The sequence below is a fragment of the Danio aesculapii genome, chromosome 18, assembly GCF_903798145.1.
Source record: "Danio aesculapii chromosome 18, fDanAes4.1, whole genome shotgun sequence".
Taxonomy (NCBI): Eukaryota; Metazoa; Chordata; class Actinopteri; order Cypriniformes; family Danionidae; genus Danio; species Danio aesculapii.
In genome coordinates this window covers 19509609-19527820 of record NC_079452.1, presented here as the reverse complement: position 1 = coordinate 19527820, position 18212 = coordinate 19509609, and the positions used below count along the sequence as shown (strand labels likewise).

The 18212-nt window shown below is 37.5% G+C and overlaps 1 protein-coding gene across 6 annotated transcripts in view; it reads left to right on the top strand.

The window, feature by feature from the left end:
• Window positions 1–16300, top strand: part of kirrel3b (kirre like nephrin family adhesion molecule 3b) — a 347355-nt gene extending 331055 nt beyond the window's left edge. For 2 of the 6 annotated variants that reach the window (XM_056478230.1, XM_056478229.1), the window contains exons 13-17: window positions 1367–1390; window positions 1484–1567; window positions 6565–6674; window positions 8577–8663; window positions 14077–16300. In XM_056478230.1, coding sequence (XP_056334205.1) covers window positions 1367–1390; window positions 1484–1567; window positions 6565–6674; window positions 8577–8663; window positions 14077–14544 — 773 coding nt within the window. In that variant the 3' untranslated portion in view covers window positions 14545–16300. The remainder of the gene's footprint in view (window positions 1–1366; window positions 1391–1483; window positions 1568–6564; window positions 6675–8576; window positions 8664–14076) is intronic. The other 4 variants (XM_056478232.1, XM_056478231.1, XM_056478234.1 and 1 more) reach the window with 2 other exon arrangements.
• The last annotated feature ends 1912 nt before the right edge of the window (window positions 16301–18212 follow it).

The window sequence follows — 18212 nt, the reverse complement described above, 5'->3', positions numbered from 1 at the left end:
TAATACACATGGCTCCTAAAAATACAATGAGATTTAAAGAAATCTAATTAGTTAAATGTTGAATAAACATTTTTTTTTTTTTTACACTGACCAATCTTTTAACTTCATTAGACCTCACATCATTTGGATCCACAGGTACTAATTTAGTTGTACCTGAATCTATTATTATTATTATTATTATTATTATTATTATTATAAATTGTATTATTAGTAGTATAAATTTGATCATTATTCATATTATTATTATTCATATTATTATTATTATTATTATTATTATTATTAATAATATAATTTATTTATTTTATTTTAATTTTTCTGATTAAAAATAATAATACATTTTTTGCTGTATATACCTGAATTCATTATTATTATTATTATAATATTTTATACTAAAAGTTTCAGAAATCATGGCTTTCATTTTATGAATCACCAGGACCACGGTTTTTAGTTAAAACTCTCATTAATATTCTATTTAAAAAAAAAAAAAAAGTCTACATCTTGGATGACCTATTTTTTTTTTTAATCAATTAATATTTTTTTATTTATTTTGGGGGTAGGAGGTGTGGATATTCCTTTAACTGTAGCACAGTTACACCAACACAGTTGTGCACGTGTTTATTTTTATTTTATTTTTTTTTTTGTTTCAAAATCTTTAGTCATACAGCATTTTCTTTTTGTATTTTAAGTACAGCTGCTTTTGGGTGCCAAAAAAATCTAAGGTTTTTAAGCCACATTTTTATGTTAGTAAATAAGAAAATGTTATTCACAATGATATCTTTATCAAAATAATAAAATATTAATGCATAAATCTAATCTCTTTACATCATAAATGTAAATAACTTACTGACATTATTAACATTAATTACTTAATACTAATTAATTACTTAATAACTTCAGGCACTGTAAAAAAAAGTCGACTCAACTTAAAACTCTAAGACAACTTGCTGCAGAGCTTTTGAGTTGACTCAACTTAAATAGAGTCAAGTGGGTTAAAAGTTGAGTCAACTCAAAAAAGCTGTGCAGCAAGTTACCTCACAACTTGATTCAACTTTTGTTTTTTTACAGTGTGCTTCACATGTTTGTTTGCTTCTTATTCTCAAAATCTTAGATTTTTTTGCACTGTAGCTTTAAAACACTGCCTTTTGTACTAGTTGCTAATGCTAAATGAAATCCAATACATGAAATAAAAAAAAAAAATCATCAATCTTCTTTAATTAAATGTGTTAAATGTGAAAACTGCACTTTCTTTTCTTCTTCATTGTAAGTCATACTATGATATAAGACCTTTGTCATGCCGCCCACCCATATCTCTGTGTTTCTCATTTGTTTTCCTGTAACCGCGACCATCCTCTCCCATGATCAAAAGAGAAATCAGCGCATCTATGTACAGGTTAGAGTCAGACAGTGAAAACAATGAGCTTGCAGTTTACGATTGTTGGTGGCGTTCCTGTAGCGTTGAGCATGTTGTTGTTGTATGCCACAGAAGACGCTCACCTGGTTATGCCTACACTGCCCACCTCCATCTGTGCTCAGCAGAGAGAACTTGCAAGCAAAATTAAGACAGAAAGTAAGACCCGTTGCCTGACCGTCACCATTGTTCTTCAGTGCGTCAATATGAGCTGTGTGATTCTGATGGTTCCTCTACGGTTCCTTCTGTGTTTGTTCTGGGGTGTTATGCTGCCTTCAAGTCCTACAATTCATACTCAAGATTTTCAATGTTGATCCTATGACAGAACGTGATTTTAGGTCAAATAAAACGGGTGATTTAATAGTTTTCTATATAATTGTACTTTTTACATTTTACTATTCAATCTTAAAAGTTAAAGGGATTGTTATATTGGATTGTTATCTTGTTATGTCATTATTTACTTGTAAAAATTCTGTTCGAGTTTCTTTCTAAGTAATATTTTGAAAAAAAATGGAAAGCTGTAACCATTGACTTCCATAGTAAGAAAAACATACTGTGTATTCATAGTAAAAAAATACAAATAAATAAATGTTCAACAGAAAAAAATACACATAAAGGTTTGAAACCACTTAAAAATGAGTAAATAGTGAATCAATTTTAATTTAACTTGTTTAATTAAGATTCATTCATTCACTCATTTTCTTTTTTCGGCTTAGTCCCTTTATTAATCAGGGTCGCCACAGCGGAATGAACCGCCAACTCATCCAGCATTTGTTTTACGCAGCGCATGCCCTTCCAGCCGCAACCCATCACTGGGAAACACATACACACATTCACACACACATACACTACGGACAATTTAGCCTACCCAACTCACCGTTACCGCATGTCTTTGGATTGTGGGGGAAACCGGAGCACCCGGAGGAAACCCACGCAAATGCAGGGAGAACATGCAAACTCCACACAGAAACGCCAACTGACCTAGCCGAGGCTGTGAGGCGACAGCACTACCTACTGCCCCACTGTGTTTCCCTTAATTAAGATTTTACTATTTAATTTTCTTCTGTTGAACACAAGGGAAACATTTTGAAAAATGCTGGAAACCTGTAACTATTGACTTCCATGGTAAGAACACTATGGAAGTCAATGGTTACGGGTTTCTACACTGTAAAAAAAGTCTGGTTGCCTTAAATGTTTACGCTGAATAAAAATAACCTTATGAGTCCGTTGAACTTTTATTAAACTCAATTAAAACAACTTGCGTAACATCAAATTCAGTTAGAGCATGATTAACTTAGTTTAATAAGTTACAATGAACTAAAAACATATGCTCTCGTGATTTATTGTTAATATAATTTACCATTTTTCTAAATAATTTAATTTGTGTTCAACAGAAAGAAAGAAATAAACTCATAACGTTTTGAAGTAATGTAAGGGTGAGTAAATAGTGAATTGATTTTAATTTCACTTATTTAATTAAAATGTTACTATTTAACTAAAAAAATTAAAGGGGCAGTACACCCAAAACTGAAAATGCTGTCATCTGTCATACTCATCATTCACTTGTAAAAATCTTGTGTTGAACACAAATGAAACATTTAGAAAAATGCTGGAACCACTGACTTCTATAGTTTTTTTTTTTATTTTATGGATGTCAGTGGTTGCAGGTTTACCACTTTTCTAAATAACTCGATTTGTGTTCAACATAAAAAAAATAAAGAAAGAAATGAGCTCAAAGATTTGAAACCACATGAGGACGGGTAATACGTGAATCGATTTTAATTTCACTTTATTAATTAAAATATTACTATTTATTTTTTTAATTTAAAGGCACAGTACACCCAAAACTGAAAAAAAAGTGATTGTTTACTCATTCATCTGTGTAAATCCTGTTTGAAATTTTCTTCTGTTGAACACAAAAGAAACATTTTGAAAAATGCTGGAAATCTGTAACACTGACTTCTGTAGTATTTTTTTTTTCTACTATGGATGTCAATGGTTACAGGTTTCTATCATTTTTCTAAATAACTTAATTTGTGTTCAACAGAAAAAAAAGAAACTTATAAAGGTTTGAAATGACTAGCGGGTGAGTAAATGATTAATCGATTTGAATTTATTTAATCAAAATTTTCCTATTTAATTTTAAGAGTTAAAGGGGTAGTTCACACAAAGCTGAAAATTCTGTCCATGTTTACTCACGATTCACTTATAAAAATCTTGATTAAGATTCTGTCTTCTGTTGAACACAAAAGAAACCTTTGGAAAAATGATGGAAACCTGTAACCATTGACTTCCATAGTATTTTTCTTACAATGGAAGTAAATGGTTACAGGTTTCTATATTTTTTCTAAAAAACTTAATTTGTTTTCAACAGGAGAAAATAAATCAATTAAAAACTCTTGAGGGTGAGTAATTAGTGAATCCAATTTCATTTTTAGGCGAACTATCTCTGTGTGCATAATAATATGTGCATAAAGCAATTCGCATTCGCATTCGTTCTAATGTAATGTACAAAAGGTAGAGCTTTTCCCTTTATTTTATTCATCGATTATAATTAAAAAGTCGTCGGACATACCTTTGCAGTGATATACTGATAATGAGCATCCAGATGATATCTACACTGCTGAGAGAGAGCGATGCTTAAGTACTATTAAGTGCTGCAATTCACTGGCATCACGTCGACAGATGAGCTCATTAAAATTGCACGTTTAAAATACTTTGATTATATATAAAAAAGTCATATTTACAACTATAAACTATATAGCTGTGACTATGTGAGACTAAATAGAGTGAATTATTTTTCCTCATTGCACAACATTGACAGCATACAGAAGGATTATATTGGTATTATCCAAAGAATTTATTTTCACATCATGGAATAAAAGAGAGAGAGAGAGAGAGCACACAATGATTTTATATTCTTAGCAAAATACGTTTTGAGTCAGCTACATATAAATCAGTTATAGGCTTCCATGGAAATATTAGAGATCTTGTTTTGGTATAAGCTGTTCACACATTGGCCAAAATGTAGTCAATTTAAGGGTCTAGTGAAGTGCTTTGAAATATGCATTTTTATTCAATGTTTGACGTAATCTCAAACGAAACACAAAGAGAGGGTCTGACAGTGTAGCTCCACCCCTTTTTAAAAAACAGCCAATAGCGTTCAGTTTTCCTCACAGCTCTGCCTGTGAGAGAAGTTGAGCTCAAGTGCATCAAATAAAGAACGAAAATGAGAAGCATCTTGAAGGGGGCGGAGCATGTCAGAAACTAGACAGCATTTAATTGGTTATAATTTAATGAGACACTGTAGTATGAGACACTGTAGTGATTTGAATAAAACGTTGATCCATTTAAGCAGAAGTGGCAAACTACAAGCCTTAGATGTTTATATTCATTTTATATCTTCTAAATGTGAATTTTGTCACTGTTTTAGAGCACACCAGCTTACGGATATCTTAAAAACTAGCAATACTGATATATTTATACTGATATTATATATATTTATACTGATATTATATATGTTTATACTGATATAGTTATACTGATATTATATATATATATTTATACTGATATATTTATACTGATATTATATATATATATATATTTATTTCATTGGACCTTTAATGCCACATTAATAATAGATAATATAGTCTAATATTAGAATTGAACTGAAATGTGTGCATTTAAACCACAAAGCCAGCCATAAGTATCTTTTTTTGTATTGAGATTTGTATATCACCCAAAAGCTGAATAAATGAGCTTTCCATCGATGTATGGTTTGTTAGGACAAGAAGATATTTTGTCAAGATACAACTATTTAAATATCTGGAATCTGCAGGTGAAAAAAAAAATCTAAATACTGAGAAATTCACCTTTAAAGGCAAGTACGAGTCTATATTGAGTTTTTTTATATAATTATAGTATGAAATGAACAAAATATATTCATGAAATTGTTCTTGATATTCTTGATATTTATTTTTTTTTTTGGTATTAACGAAAAATAGATCATTTTGATGGGACGGGTAAACAATGTATTTTCGATTATAGTCAACATTTGAAGTGGATCATCACTTTTGATCAAAGTTGTCCTAAAACTACTGAACAACACCAATTCCAGTCTGATCTCACAAGGAAATGTAACCATTTTACGTTTCATCAGTTTAGTGGCTAGTCGTAGTTCAGTCGAGTCGTACGAAAATGTACGATTTTTAAACCAACCGTCATTGGGGATCAGCAAATTGTACGAATGAGATCGTACGAATTCATACAAATTAGCCACTAAATCAAAAAATTACGAATTGCCATGAGATCATGTTGCCCCTTACTAGGACAATTTTGGAAAAGAAAATTGATTAACTTTAAATGTTGACTGTATAGCCAATTAGCCGGCAGCTAGCTCTGTGCAACTCTCACATGGTCACCCACTGAAGCCAAGCAGGGCTGCGCCTGGTCAGTACCTGGATGGGAGACCACATGGGTAAGCTAGGTTGCTGCCAGAAGTGGTGTTAGTGAGGCCAGCAGGGGGTGCTTAACCTGCGTTATGTGTAGGCCCTAATGCCCCAGTATAGTGAAGGGGACTCCTCAGTGAGCGCTGTCTTTTGGATAAGACGTTAAACTGATGTCCTGACTCTCTGTGGTCGTTAAAAATCCCAGGATGTCTATTGAAAAAGAGTAGGGGTTTAACCCCGGAATCCTAGCCAAATCTGCCCACTGGCCCCTGTCCATTATGGCCTCTTAACCATCCCCATTTGATAATTGACTTCATCACTCATTAAGCTGGTGTGCGGTCTGGCGCAATATGGCTGTAGTCACGTTATCCATTTGGATGCTGCACACTGGTGGTAGATGAGGAGATTCCCCTAAAAAATGTGTAAAGAGCTTTGAGTGTCCAGAAAAGCGCTATATAAAAGGAATTGTTATTAATATTATTATTATTATTATTATTATTATTATTATTACCAACACCTCAACGGAAGTTTGCTCTGATCCTCTGCACGTGTGCTAATCTCATAAATGTGCTCATTTTAACATGACTTGAAGGCAGCATTCATTTTCAGGGACTTTTATTAAGGCAATGTGAAGTGGCATGGATTTAAAATATCAGTGCATTACCCTTGATACCGTGTCTGCACTAACATTCACCTCTTTCCTCTCAGACCTCAAAGGTGTGGTATCAGCCAAGAACGACATCCGCGTGGAAATCGTACACAAAGATCACAACGCGGCCCGAGAGAGCGAGGAACACTCAGGCATGAAGCAGCTCATGGTGAGTCGCATTCCGAACAAGAAGAGATTCGGTAAACATCCCGCTACCCCTATCAGCACCCCCAAATCAACAAGCTAGCTCATTATGCTAGTCCCTGTCACATCCGTAGCTAATGAATGCTAATCATCCCCACCCCAACACTAATAGCGTCTATCTCCCTCGCCACTGCTAACGTCAAGTCCATGAATAATGCAGCAGAAGTGCGAGAACCCTGCTGGCCTGGATGCCTATATTTAGCCCCCCAGCCTGCATTTCCTGGGAGGACATGGGCATAGATGTAACCATAGAGATGCCAGTGATCAAATGGTGCTTTTTTTCTCCTGGAGACCTTGCTAACTCTTATAAAAATCACATGCTGCCACCATCTTTGCACATCTCAATCAATGTCACAGAAGCCTTTTAAGATACATTGGGTTTAGGTTAGTATGTAAAGCGTTAATCAGAATAAAAGTAAGGAACTTGTGTTGTATTGCAAGTTATTTGCTAATAAAATGTCAAATATTGTCAAAATATGTCAAAAAATTGAATGATTTAGGTAGTTTTCTTATTGAAATTTATTTGTTGATTGGTTAGTTGGTTAATTGATTGATTTGCTGATTTATTGATTGGTTGGTTGGTTCATTGGTGGATTGATTGATATCAATAATTGATAATCAATCAACCGACGCATTGACGGATGGAATGACTGGGTCAATTAATTGATAGAAAGATTGGATGAATGCATGGATGGATGCATGGACGGATGGACGGATGGACGGATGGATGGATGAAAAAAATTAGTCAATGAATTGATGGAAGATTGGATAGATTGACGAAATGACTGATTCAATGAACTGGATCATTGAACTAATAAAAAGGATGGATGGGTGGATGGGTGGATGGATGGATGGATGGACGGATGAAGGGAGGGATAGAGGGACGGACTGGGTCAATGAATTTAAAGAAAGATTGGGTGGATGGATGGGTGGATCAATAAATTGATAGAAAGATTGGATGGATGGATGGATGGATGGATGGATGGATGGATGGAATGACTGAGTCAATGAATCGACAGAAAGAATGGATAGATTAATGAAATTACTGAATCAATTAACTGGATGGATGGATGGATGGGTGGATGGATAGACTGGGTCATTGAATTGATAAAAATTGGATGGATGGATGGATGGATGGATGGATGGATGGATGGATGGATGGATGGATGGATGGATGGATGGATGGATGGATGGAATGACTGGGTCAATGAATTAATAGAAAGATTGGATGGATTAATGAAATGACAATCAATTAACTGGATTGATGGATTGATGGATGGATGGATGAATAGATGGACTGGGTCAATTAATTGATAAAGATTGGATGGATGGATGTATGTATGGATGGATGAAATGACTGAGTCAATGAATCAATAGTAAGATTGGATAGATTAATGAAATGACTGAATCAATTAACTGGATGATGGACTGGGTCAATTAATTGATAAAGATTGGATGGATGGATGGATGGATGGATGGATGGATGGATGGATGGATGGATGGATGGATGGATGGATGGATGGATGGATGGATTGATGGATGGATGTATGGATGGATTGATGGATGGATGAATGGAATGACTGGGTCAATAAATTGATAAAAAGGATGGATGGATTGATTGGCTGATTGATTGGCTCATTGGTTGGTTGGCTGGATGATTGATTGGCTCATTGGTTGGTTGGCTGGTTTTAAACTTATTGAAAATGAGTTGAAGCAACACAATTCTTATATATATTCGTAAATCCAATCCTTCAGAAGCATTTGTAAATGAAGGAATTGTGTGGAACCCAGAATTTTTTTTACAATGTAGGGCAGGGAGCGAGTAACCTAGATTTTAACGTCTGGATGGGTCTGTTATTTGCCACAGATTGAACGTGGAGAGTTTCAGCAGGAGTCCGTTCTGAAGCAGCTTGAGGTACTTCAGGAAGAGGAGAAAGAGTATCAGCACATCAAGGTATGTCGCCATGGGAATGGAAGGAAGAGATATAAGAAAGATGAAAGTTTTTTGATATTGTTTGACACCCCACTAATACTGGATTCAGACTGTACAATGTATTGGAAAAATCCTATTGATGTAGAGTGTTGTGGTGACTTACAAAATGATAACAGTCAGTGGGAAGCAATTATTTATGAGTTTTTACTTTTGTATCTTGTTAATTGTTGCCAAAACGAACTTGATTTGCATGGATTTTGTTCAAAATGGCATCATTTCAGTTCATCGTAATCAAACAAAAGCTCTGCTAGAGGCTGTTTTAAGGCACACAGCTTCTTTCCACTGGTAAAAAGAACCAATTTAGAGGACACATGCAACAAAATGTGAAACTGAAGGAATGTGAAAGTAAATTAATTGTTTAATCAATGTTTTAAATTTGAAAAAGCATGCAATTTACTTTAATTTTATGCATTAGCGATAACATTTTCTCTCTCTCTCTTTTTTTTAATGAACATTTGTACTTTATTCCAGGAAATTGGTTAGAAATAGATATTTAAATTTCAGTTCAGCCAAAGCCGATCATTAAAAAAAAAAAGGGTCTTATTAGCAATTATAATTAGCCTATACACATTTGCACAGATCATTATGTAAAGTGTTCAGGTACAAATTTAGCTAATTTTAGTGAGAGCACAAAGAAGAACTGCTGTAATTAAGGTTCGATTAACATATGATCCCATGGTTAAGCAGACAGCAGTTGCGATTCTTGACAGAAGCAGCAGAGCTTTTATTCTCTCATTTGTATTTATCTCAGTGTGCGAACGCAGTGTTCCTAAAGACTTTTTCCACAGCCTCCTCTACCTGCTCCCTGCAGGATTGATTCCCACCCTACATGTAAATGAGTGTGTAAAATGAGCAGTGTGAACAGGGACAGCTTTATACAGATACGGAGGGCACGCAATCCCTGTCCCCTGATAAAACTGCGCCTGACAACCAACGCCTTTTTTGCGTTGTCATAGAGAAGTCGCCTAACGGTGATTATCGTCTCTCCCCCGCGGGATCTGGACTCAAAATGGCATCCACGTCCTCATCGTAGTTCCTCTTTTTTTGCTTCTTAGCAACTGTGTTGATATAGCACCACAACAACAATAGAAGCAACAGTATCAAGTTCCTTGGCTTTGATTATTTCTGACGGATTGAAAAAACTGATTCTGAGGTCCAATTAAAGCTGAAAAGTAAAGACTGACAAGCAGATTGTGTATCAAGGTCTTGACTGATTATACTTTAATGGTATTTTAAGATTACTGCTAAAGATAACTCTGCTAAAAATCATCTGCTTAGGAGTCAAACTTGCTTCTTGCCTATATTAAAGCTCGGAATCAAAAGTGATGACACGAAAGAAAAACAGATCCATAACAAAAGCTTTAGTTCATAGTAATAGCTAAAAGTCACAATAAATAAGAAGAAACAATGAACGAAAACCAGACATTCCCATGTGAACAGGATTACATTTCTCAGAGGACATCAGTAAGTTGGTCAAAAAAAGAATTGATGGATCAGGGTGGGGCCAAGCAGGAGCGCTTACTCTGATCCCCCGAGCTCTAAGGGTTGTGGAAATTACAAATTGAACCAAAACAAACCATTACAATTGGCTTAAGATTGCCAAGGAAAATTCGGCGCATGCGCCAACCAGCAGTACTTGGGTAGTTTAAAAAAAAAAAGATTTGATAATTTGCTCCATTTTTTGGAAAGGTCGCATGGGGAAAAGACAGACGTGTTCAGTTTCAATGATATTGAAGTTAAGCTAACCTCCTTAAGGTCAACTCATCAAAAAATGTGGTTCCAACTCACAAAGCTTACTTTTTTTTTGGAATGTTTACAGCAAAACATGTATCACTGAGATTGCATTTCCAAAAGCTGACACACAGTGGACTCTTCAAAAGTTTCAGAAAGCTGTATGATGAAAAATGAAAACTTTAAAGTGCTTCATAATAAATTTAGAGGACATTCTCACTGACTGGTCACCGACTCTCTGTGCATTTGGTGTCTAAGGCTCTTTTCCCACTTGGCGTCAACATGTATTCAGATGTGTCTCTTGTGACCACTTTTTATTTTATCACCCTCTACGGGAGCGATTGGTGCAACACATGAGTACTCCTGTATGAATAAACCAATGTTGCGTGGTTTACAAGCGAGCAGCAAAGCAAGTGACTGAAAAAGATGTGGATAGCATCTATCATTCCTTTCATAATCCGCACGATTTGGTACTACCCAGTGAATCATGAAGTTCCTTTCTTGAGCCCAATCCCAATTCTATTTTTGTACCCTTTGGCCCTTGAAACAGAGTGTGAAGGGGAAGGGCTTTAAAATTTACCCCTTAGAAATGGGAGAGCACCACAATACCTGCACACATCATCATAAGTCATCGCGATCTCTTGCTTCATATGAGATCAATGATGGCGACTGCTGCTGTTATTCCAGTTGCATTTTATTTTTTGGTATTTATCATCAGGAAATCACTGAAGGCATATATCATGTTATCATAATGATTACAATAAGACTGCAACTATACTGTGCATTTACACGGTGGCTATATTCATCTATGTAAACACACAAAAACAACGTGAACATTAGAATTACACATTCTCTAAAGAAAATGTTAGTGGGGTTGGCCGTGGCCATTCGCTGGAGTAAAAAAGTGGGGTTGGCCGTGGCAATTCGCTGAAGTAAAATGCATTACTGTACTTCCCAAAAGCAATGGAGTGCAAAGAAAGGGGCAAATATGTGTTCAAGTAGTTGCTAGGGTATCTAAAATGGTTGCTATGCAGTGGCAATGCAGTTTAATAGGTGAAAACAAAAGAGATTTTAACAGCCTGAATCAAAGGAAACCAAACCCTGTCTTTCTATAGAGTTCATGGGCTGAGATATGACTTGTTAATGTTGTTATATGGTTGTTGGGGTGCTGTAAGTGGTTGCTAGGGAGTATCCACAAATTTGTTATGTCACTATTTAATATCGACTTGATAGTCTGAGTCAAATGAGCCCACCCCAAGCGTCTACGTCACTCTCATCCAAATATCTGATGTCAGACAATTTGTGCCAATGTTAAGTCAATGGGGATTTTTGGATGTCAGCCATTTTGTGCCAATGTTAAGTCAATGGGGATTTTTTGGATGTCAGCCATTTTGTGCCAATGTTAAGTCAATGGGGATTTTTTGGATGTCAGCCATTTTGTGCCAATGTTAAGTCAATGGGGATTTTTTGGATGTCAGCCATTTTGTGCCAATGTTAAGTCAATGGGGATTTTTTGGATGTCAGCTATTTTGAACAAGTGTTAAGTCTATGGGGATTTTTGGATGTCAGCTACTTTGTGCCAATGTTAAGTTTATGGGGATTTTTTTGGATGTCAGCCAATTTGTGCCAATGTTAAGTCTATGGAGACATTTTGGGTTACATTCTTGCCTCTAAGGGGGGCAATTTACCCCTCTCCACTAAATGCTAATAATGTTAGCATCATGCTAACAACATGCTAATCATGTTATCAGTATGCTAACATTATGCTAATCGAGTAGCTAGCATGATTAGCATGTAGCTAGCGTGATGCTAATCGACCCCTTATAAAAGTCTTAGCTACATAACCCTGAAAAAACCACACAATTTGATGCCACTTTCAAGGGTCGGGGGCGAAAAATGTTGCAAACTATTTGCATGCCCCCCCAAAAAAATAATTATGGAGAATAACAATAGTGGATTTGCCTAAATGCAAACCCCACTAATTATACCAGACACTGTAAAAAGGTCATTCCCAGCCACTAGACTTTTCTGACAGGGTAATTGAATGTCATCATGTTTCAGATGTGAAAATATATTGTGGGACTACTGAACAGGTGTTATTATTATGGATTATAGATAGCAAAACTTTGTGGTTTTTATTTTTATTCATCATTCGTTTTCTTTTCGGCTTAGTCCCTTTATTAATCCAGGATCGCCACAGTGTAATGAACCGCCAACTTAGCGGATGCCCTTCCAGCTGCAGCCCATCTCTGGGAAACATCCATACACTCATTCACACTCATACACTACGGACAATTTAGCCTATCCAATTCACCTGTCCCACATGTCTTTGGACTGTGGGGGGAACCAGAGCACCCGAAGGAAACGTCATTATAAACGTAATAAAACATGTGATTGTTTGTCATAAAAATTCATAATAATGACAGATAATACTAATTTGTGCATCTCCTGACTTCAGTGTGCAGCCATACTGTCATTATAGCTGGTGTATTCTGGGAAAATTTCTTACCCTCTTGGTTTTGAGTGTGGTCCTGGAAAATCTCAGTTTCAAGGGCTATCTAGCCCTTCCCCTTAGCCCTACACCTACCAGCTAAAAAGAATAGGGACACCACTACCCCTTCACGTGAACGTGCAAAAGGGCTAAGGAGTAGAATTGGATTGGGCCTTGATGTGCTTTCTCAAACCCAATGATCATGTGTTTGGTCAGTCGGTGGGCAATAGGTTGTCTTTTGTGGCTGTCCGAACCACTTAAACCACTTTAGAGAATTTGCAAAATTGTTCCCATCTGAAAGCACCAAAACACTCCTATAATCCAACAGCACCTCAGCCGTTTTTTATAGATCCATGTTCACTACTAGACACACCCCTCACTGCTTATTTGGGACTCTTTCAGAGGCCAAGGATGGGCAAACTTGGTCCTCGTCCGAGTTTTGCTTCAACACTAATCACACACACCTGCCTATAGATCATTTTGAGGGATGTAAACAATAACAATGGTCCTAACATACTTCCTGTTTTACATTTTTAATTTCCCCAGCTTCCGAGAATCATGAAAGGTCCACATATTGATAAATAATGTTATGATAGCTGATTTAATGTTAAGTTATGGTTGAATCGCCTCTTGTTACAGTTATGAAATAGTTCGAGGGCCAATGACGACATCACATTGAAATGGTCTATATAGTGATCTTGAAGACACTGATTAGAATGATCAGGTGTGTTTGATAAATGTTGGAGCAATACTCTGCAGGGAGTTTGCCTGTCCTTGGCTTAGGTCATGTCCACATGTAAACAGACACCAATAAAAACCTTTTATGGTTCACCCCAAATGTAGAGTTAAGTGTTTGCATGAGTAAGTTACATACAAAGTCAATGCAAATGCACAAACAGAGGTGACTTACCATTGTATGGAGTTTTCAGAAAGCTTCAGTCACCTGACACTGTGTTTTTGCGTGGACAAATGGCCAAAGACATAGTAAAAATGCAGTTTTGAAAATGCCAAGTGTAAACAGCTTCCTTCCTTCTCAAATGTATTTAGCATAAGCACTACAAATCATTTCTTTACAACTTTAACTTGATATAAGCAAACTTTTCTCCAACTACTTGCACTCCTTAATATGTGTTCATTTATTGTTCCTCATAGGATCCCACTAATGGATACTACAGTGTGAACACATTCAAGGAGCATCATGGCACTCCAACCACAATGGCAGGAAACCAGACCACAGAGCTCCGCCGAGACCCTGCCACAGCCACCACCGGCAAACAGCGAGTTCCCACAGGAATGTCTTTCACCAACATCTACTCAACCTTGGGTGCTGGACCCAACCGCCTGTACGACTACAGCCAGAGGTTTGTGCTTGGTATGGGCAGCAGTTCCATTGAGCTTTGTGAGCGAGAGTTTCAACGCGGATCGATGAGCGACTCCAGCTCTTTCCTGGACACACAGTGCGACAGCAGCGTCAGCAGTTACAGCAAGCAGGACGGATACGTGCAGTTTGATAAGGACAGCAAGGCATCGGCCTCTTCTTCATCTCATTACTCCCAATCATCATCCCAGAACTCAGACCTCACGCGGCCCCTGCAGAAACGCATGCAGACCCATGTCTGACTGCAGGAGATGGACAGAAGACAGAGGAACCCAGCGTCGATTTGGCCAAAGGGGCTTGAATCCCAAGCAGACGAGAATCAGGAATCAATTCAAGCACATCTAATATGCCAGTTTCTTTTTATCCTCCACTTTATGTCATTCTTCGATAGGTGGATTTCCTCATTTGTCCAAATCGTATTCTTTACAGCTCTGAAAAGCCTTACCGTTTTCAGAACCTCGTCTTGGACTACACTTCCAAATGCCCGAAATATCTGGGCCAAAAACTTTCTCTAAACAACCGTGTGCCACAGTGATGTTACTTGCCAACACAGAAAGACCCTGAAAACAAAGTTATAGATCCGATAACTTTGTTAGAGAATGATTGACCTCAGAGAATGAACAGCGACACTGCATAGAAGAGGTCTTTGAAAAGGGTTGATGAAGGCTACAATCCTTACCTCTGTAGTCCAGACACTCCTCTGCACCGCTGGAGGACAATGCTTGTTTGCTCCTGTACATTTAAGCACAACTGTCAAAAGTTGTATGTAAGATTTCTCAATGCCTCTACCACAAGCTAGTTACGCAAAAGAAAAAAAAGGACAAAAAAAATTAATAATGTATAAACTAAAGTAATGTCGGTCGGAATCTTTGAATTCTGGCCATTCTGTCAAAGGTTGGTCTAATGTACAAATGAGAGAATCTCAGATAGAAAATGGCATTGAGCTGTCAGTTCACCATTCAGAGATAAGATATATTTGTGTACCTAGTTGTTCTTTCTTTCTTAACATTCTTTATTTTCAGTGTATCAACATGGTTTGTACTGGAAAATAAGAGAATGACAAAATCTCGTCTACTTGCCTTGAGTAGTACTATTTAAGGTGTGCCGATGCTTGAGGAAGTTTTTTAAAACTTTTTTACAATAATATAATTTGGTGTCAACAATGCGACCATGTGTGAACAAGGAGTTTTGGATTTAAAATGAAAAGAAGCGCTTAGTCTTATGTCCTATTGTGTGAAGTCGAATTATAACACTGGAAAATCCATCTGAGCTTTTAAAACGTGTGCTAGATATATTTTCCAAATGCTTCTTTCACATGGAATCAGAGATGCAAGTGTATCCACAGCTTGCTCGGGTCTACTGTTTATAAGGCTGCCGTTGGAGTGTACTCTCACTGTTATAAGTGAGCAATTTGTGTACATTTATTTAAATGGGTGGGGGGGTATGTGTGTGTTCATACGTATTGTAAATGTATGTTTTATTTTTCTCATTCTTTTAGTTCACAGAACTGAAATTGCAACCAATGGCACTACTGATAACTCAAGCACTTCTGCACTCAAACACGTGTACGGTAAACTCACTATTAGTCCTGAATCAGCATACTGAAATTAAGCCAACAGCAATCGAGCGAGCAATGCATGCTACATTTGATGTGCAGAGAGAGACAAACAAAACTTCATGAATCAAATGGTGTGGTGTACACCAACTAAGGGTGCTTTCACACTAGTACTTTTGGTCTGCACCCAGGTTGGTTGGACGTCCAAGTACGGTACGTTTAGCTAGTTTGAATGTGTCTTCTGAACTCTAGTGTGCACCTGTGAACCATACCCGAGTCTGCCTGAACTCTACTACGATTCACTTCTGATATGAATGAAATCGTACCAAATAACAGAAGTGAACTGCCAACTGTACAACAAACTTTAGTTTTCATAACGTTCATTTGTGTGTGTATGTCTGTGTATCACCTACCTTGGTGATAAGCGGGACTGACCCAGTGCAAACAGTGATGTTGTATTTATCACCAATAGACTTCTGCTGACATCGCGTGATGTTCTGAACATTTTTAAAGGTTTTTTTTTTTGCAGCAGCAGCAGATAGACGCAAGTGGCTCTCTGTATTTTGGTTTGATTGTGGAATGACCGTGATATGCAGATGTCTCCATTTTGGCGCCTTGCTTTCGTGGTCGTCACCTAACAACAGCTGTACGCAAAACAGCAGCTTAATGATGCAAGCGTACCGGGGTTCAAAAGGAAGAAAGACTGTGTGAACACAAACCAGCTGAGAAGGTGGCAAGGGGGGACAATCAAACCTGGGTTCGGTCCAGGCAATTGAACCAAGTGTGAAAGCACCCTAATCCTCTGGCAAGAGCTCTAGACCAGGGGTCACCAATCTTGGTCCTGGAGGGCCGGTGTCCCTGCAGGGTTTAGCTCCAACTTGCATCAACACACCTGGCTGGGTGTTTCAAGTATACCTAGTTAGACCTTGATTAGCTCATTCAGGTGTGTTTGATTAGAGTTGGAGCTAAAATCTGCAGGACACCGGCCCTCCAGGAACAAGTTTGGTGACCCCTGCTCTAGACAGACATATTTTCCACTGTTTTGAAAGTACAAATCCTCCAGAATTATTCACAAGACTTTTGCATAAGCCGTAATTCCAATTAAGTTGGCCCATTTGCTTTGCAAAACGATTAATCAAAACGCAGACGCATACAACTGATGAGATTATTTGCTCTATTTCTCAAATCATTCACTGTTGCGTATTCCTATACTAGGGAGAATTATTCAGACTGGCAAAAAAATAAATAAATCAAAATGATAGCGGCATATGTCTAGCACCAGATGAGAGTACAGCCATTATCGATGTAGTGTTACATTAAGTGGCATAATTGTATGAAATTGTCACTGACCCCTTATAACAAGGTTCAGGCTCATTCCAGTACGAGCGCCAACTGTGCTTGCATCCGATGATACTGACACCTTTCTAGCTGCCAAAGTTTCCCGGGGTTACGATGCTCCGAATCTCCATTTAGTTGATGAACCCCTCCAGTGCTGCCCTGCGACTGCACAAACAGATTGGGCGTGAAAGCTATCAGCTTGTTTTGCTTATCAAAGCTTCCAACACTCCAGTCTTTTATCTCCTCTTCAAGTTATCTCCTTGCTCATGAAGATAAATGTGACCAGAGGCGATCCCTCATATAAACAAGCGGCGTCTCTCACTCGATCTGCGAAGATCTCGGCTTTGACCCCGGGAGAAAGACTTTTTGATTTGTACCGACCTGACAATCCCTCGCTTCGACCCGAACACAAAAAACACTGCAAGGCGTGACGCCGCTGAGTCAGTCGTCGCTGTAAGCACTTTACTTTTGATTATATTTGTGGCATTTCAATGGGTTTCATACATGAGTGCTGCTGGATGAGTCTAATTTTACAAATGGATTGGTGCCCATTGTGGGGCTTAAACACGAAAGGCCTGTTTCGGTGCTGATAATGCAGCTCAGTCCTCACAACACTGTATATAAATCCCTCATGCTCTCTGTGTGTAAATTTGCAGTTCTTTTGCTTTGTTCTTTAGTCGATTTGATTTGTAAAAGGCAGAAAGCAAATCACGCCATTGATACTGTACAAACGACCGCTGTTTAATTTACACTTCTTTCTTTCAGTCAGTGTTTCGAATTAAATGTCTTTATATTACTTACCTTGGCCTATCTTTCTGTACTAATAGCTGGGCATCACCTGTTTTTACTGCAAGGTGAAATGGAAATAAACAGACCTATAGAAATACCCAACAACATTCACGCTTGCAACGTGCGCTGAATTCCAATCCAGGGTTTCTGCGCCTATTGACCCTTTTGGAGAAATCATTTCGAGATTGGCCGGAAACTGCTCTTTGTGAGTAAACGTAATGCGTTAAA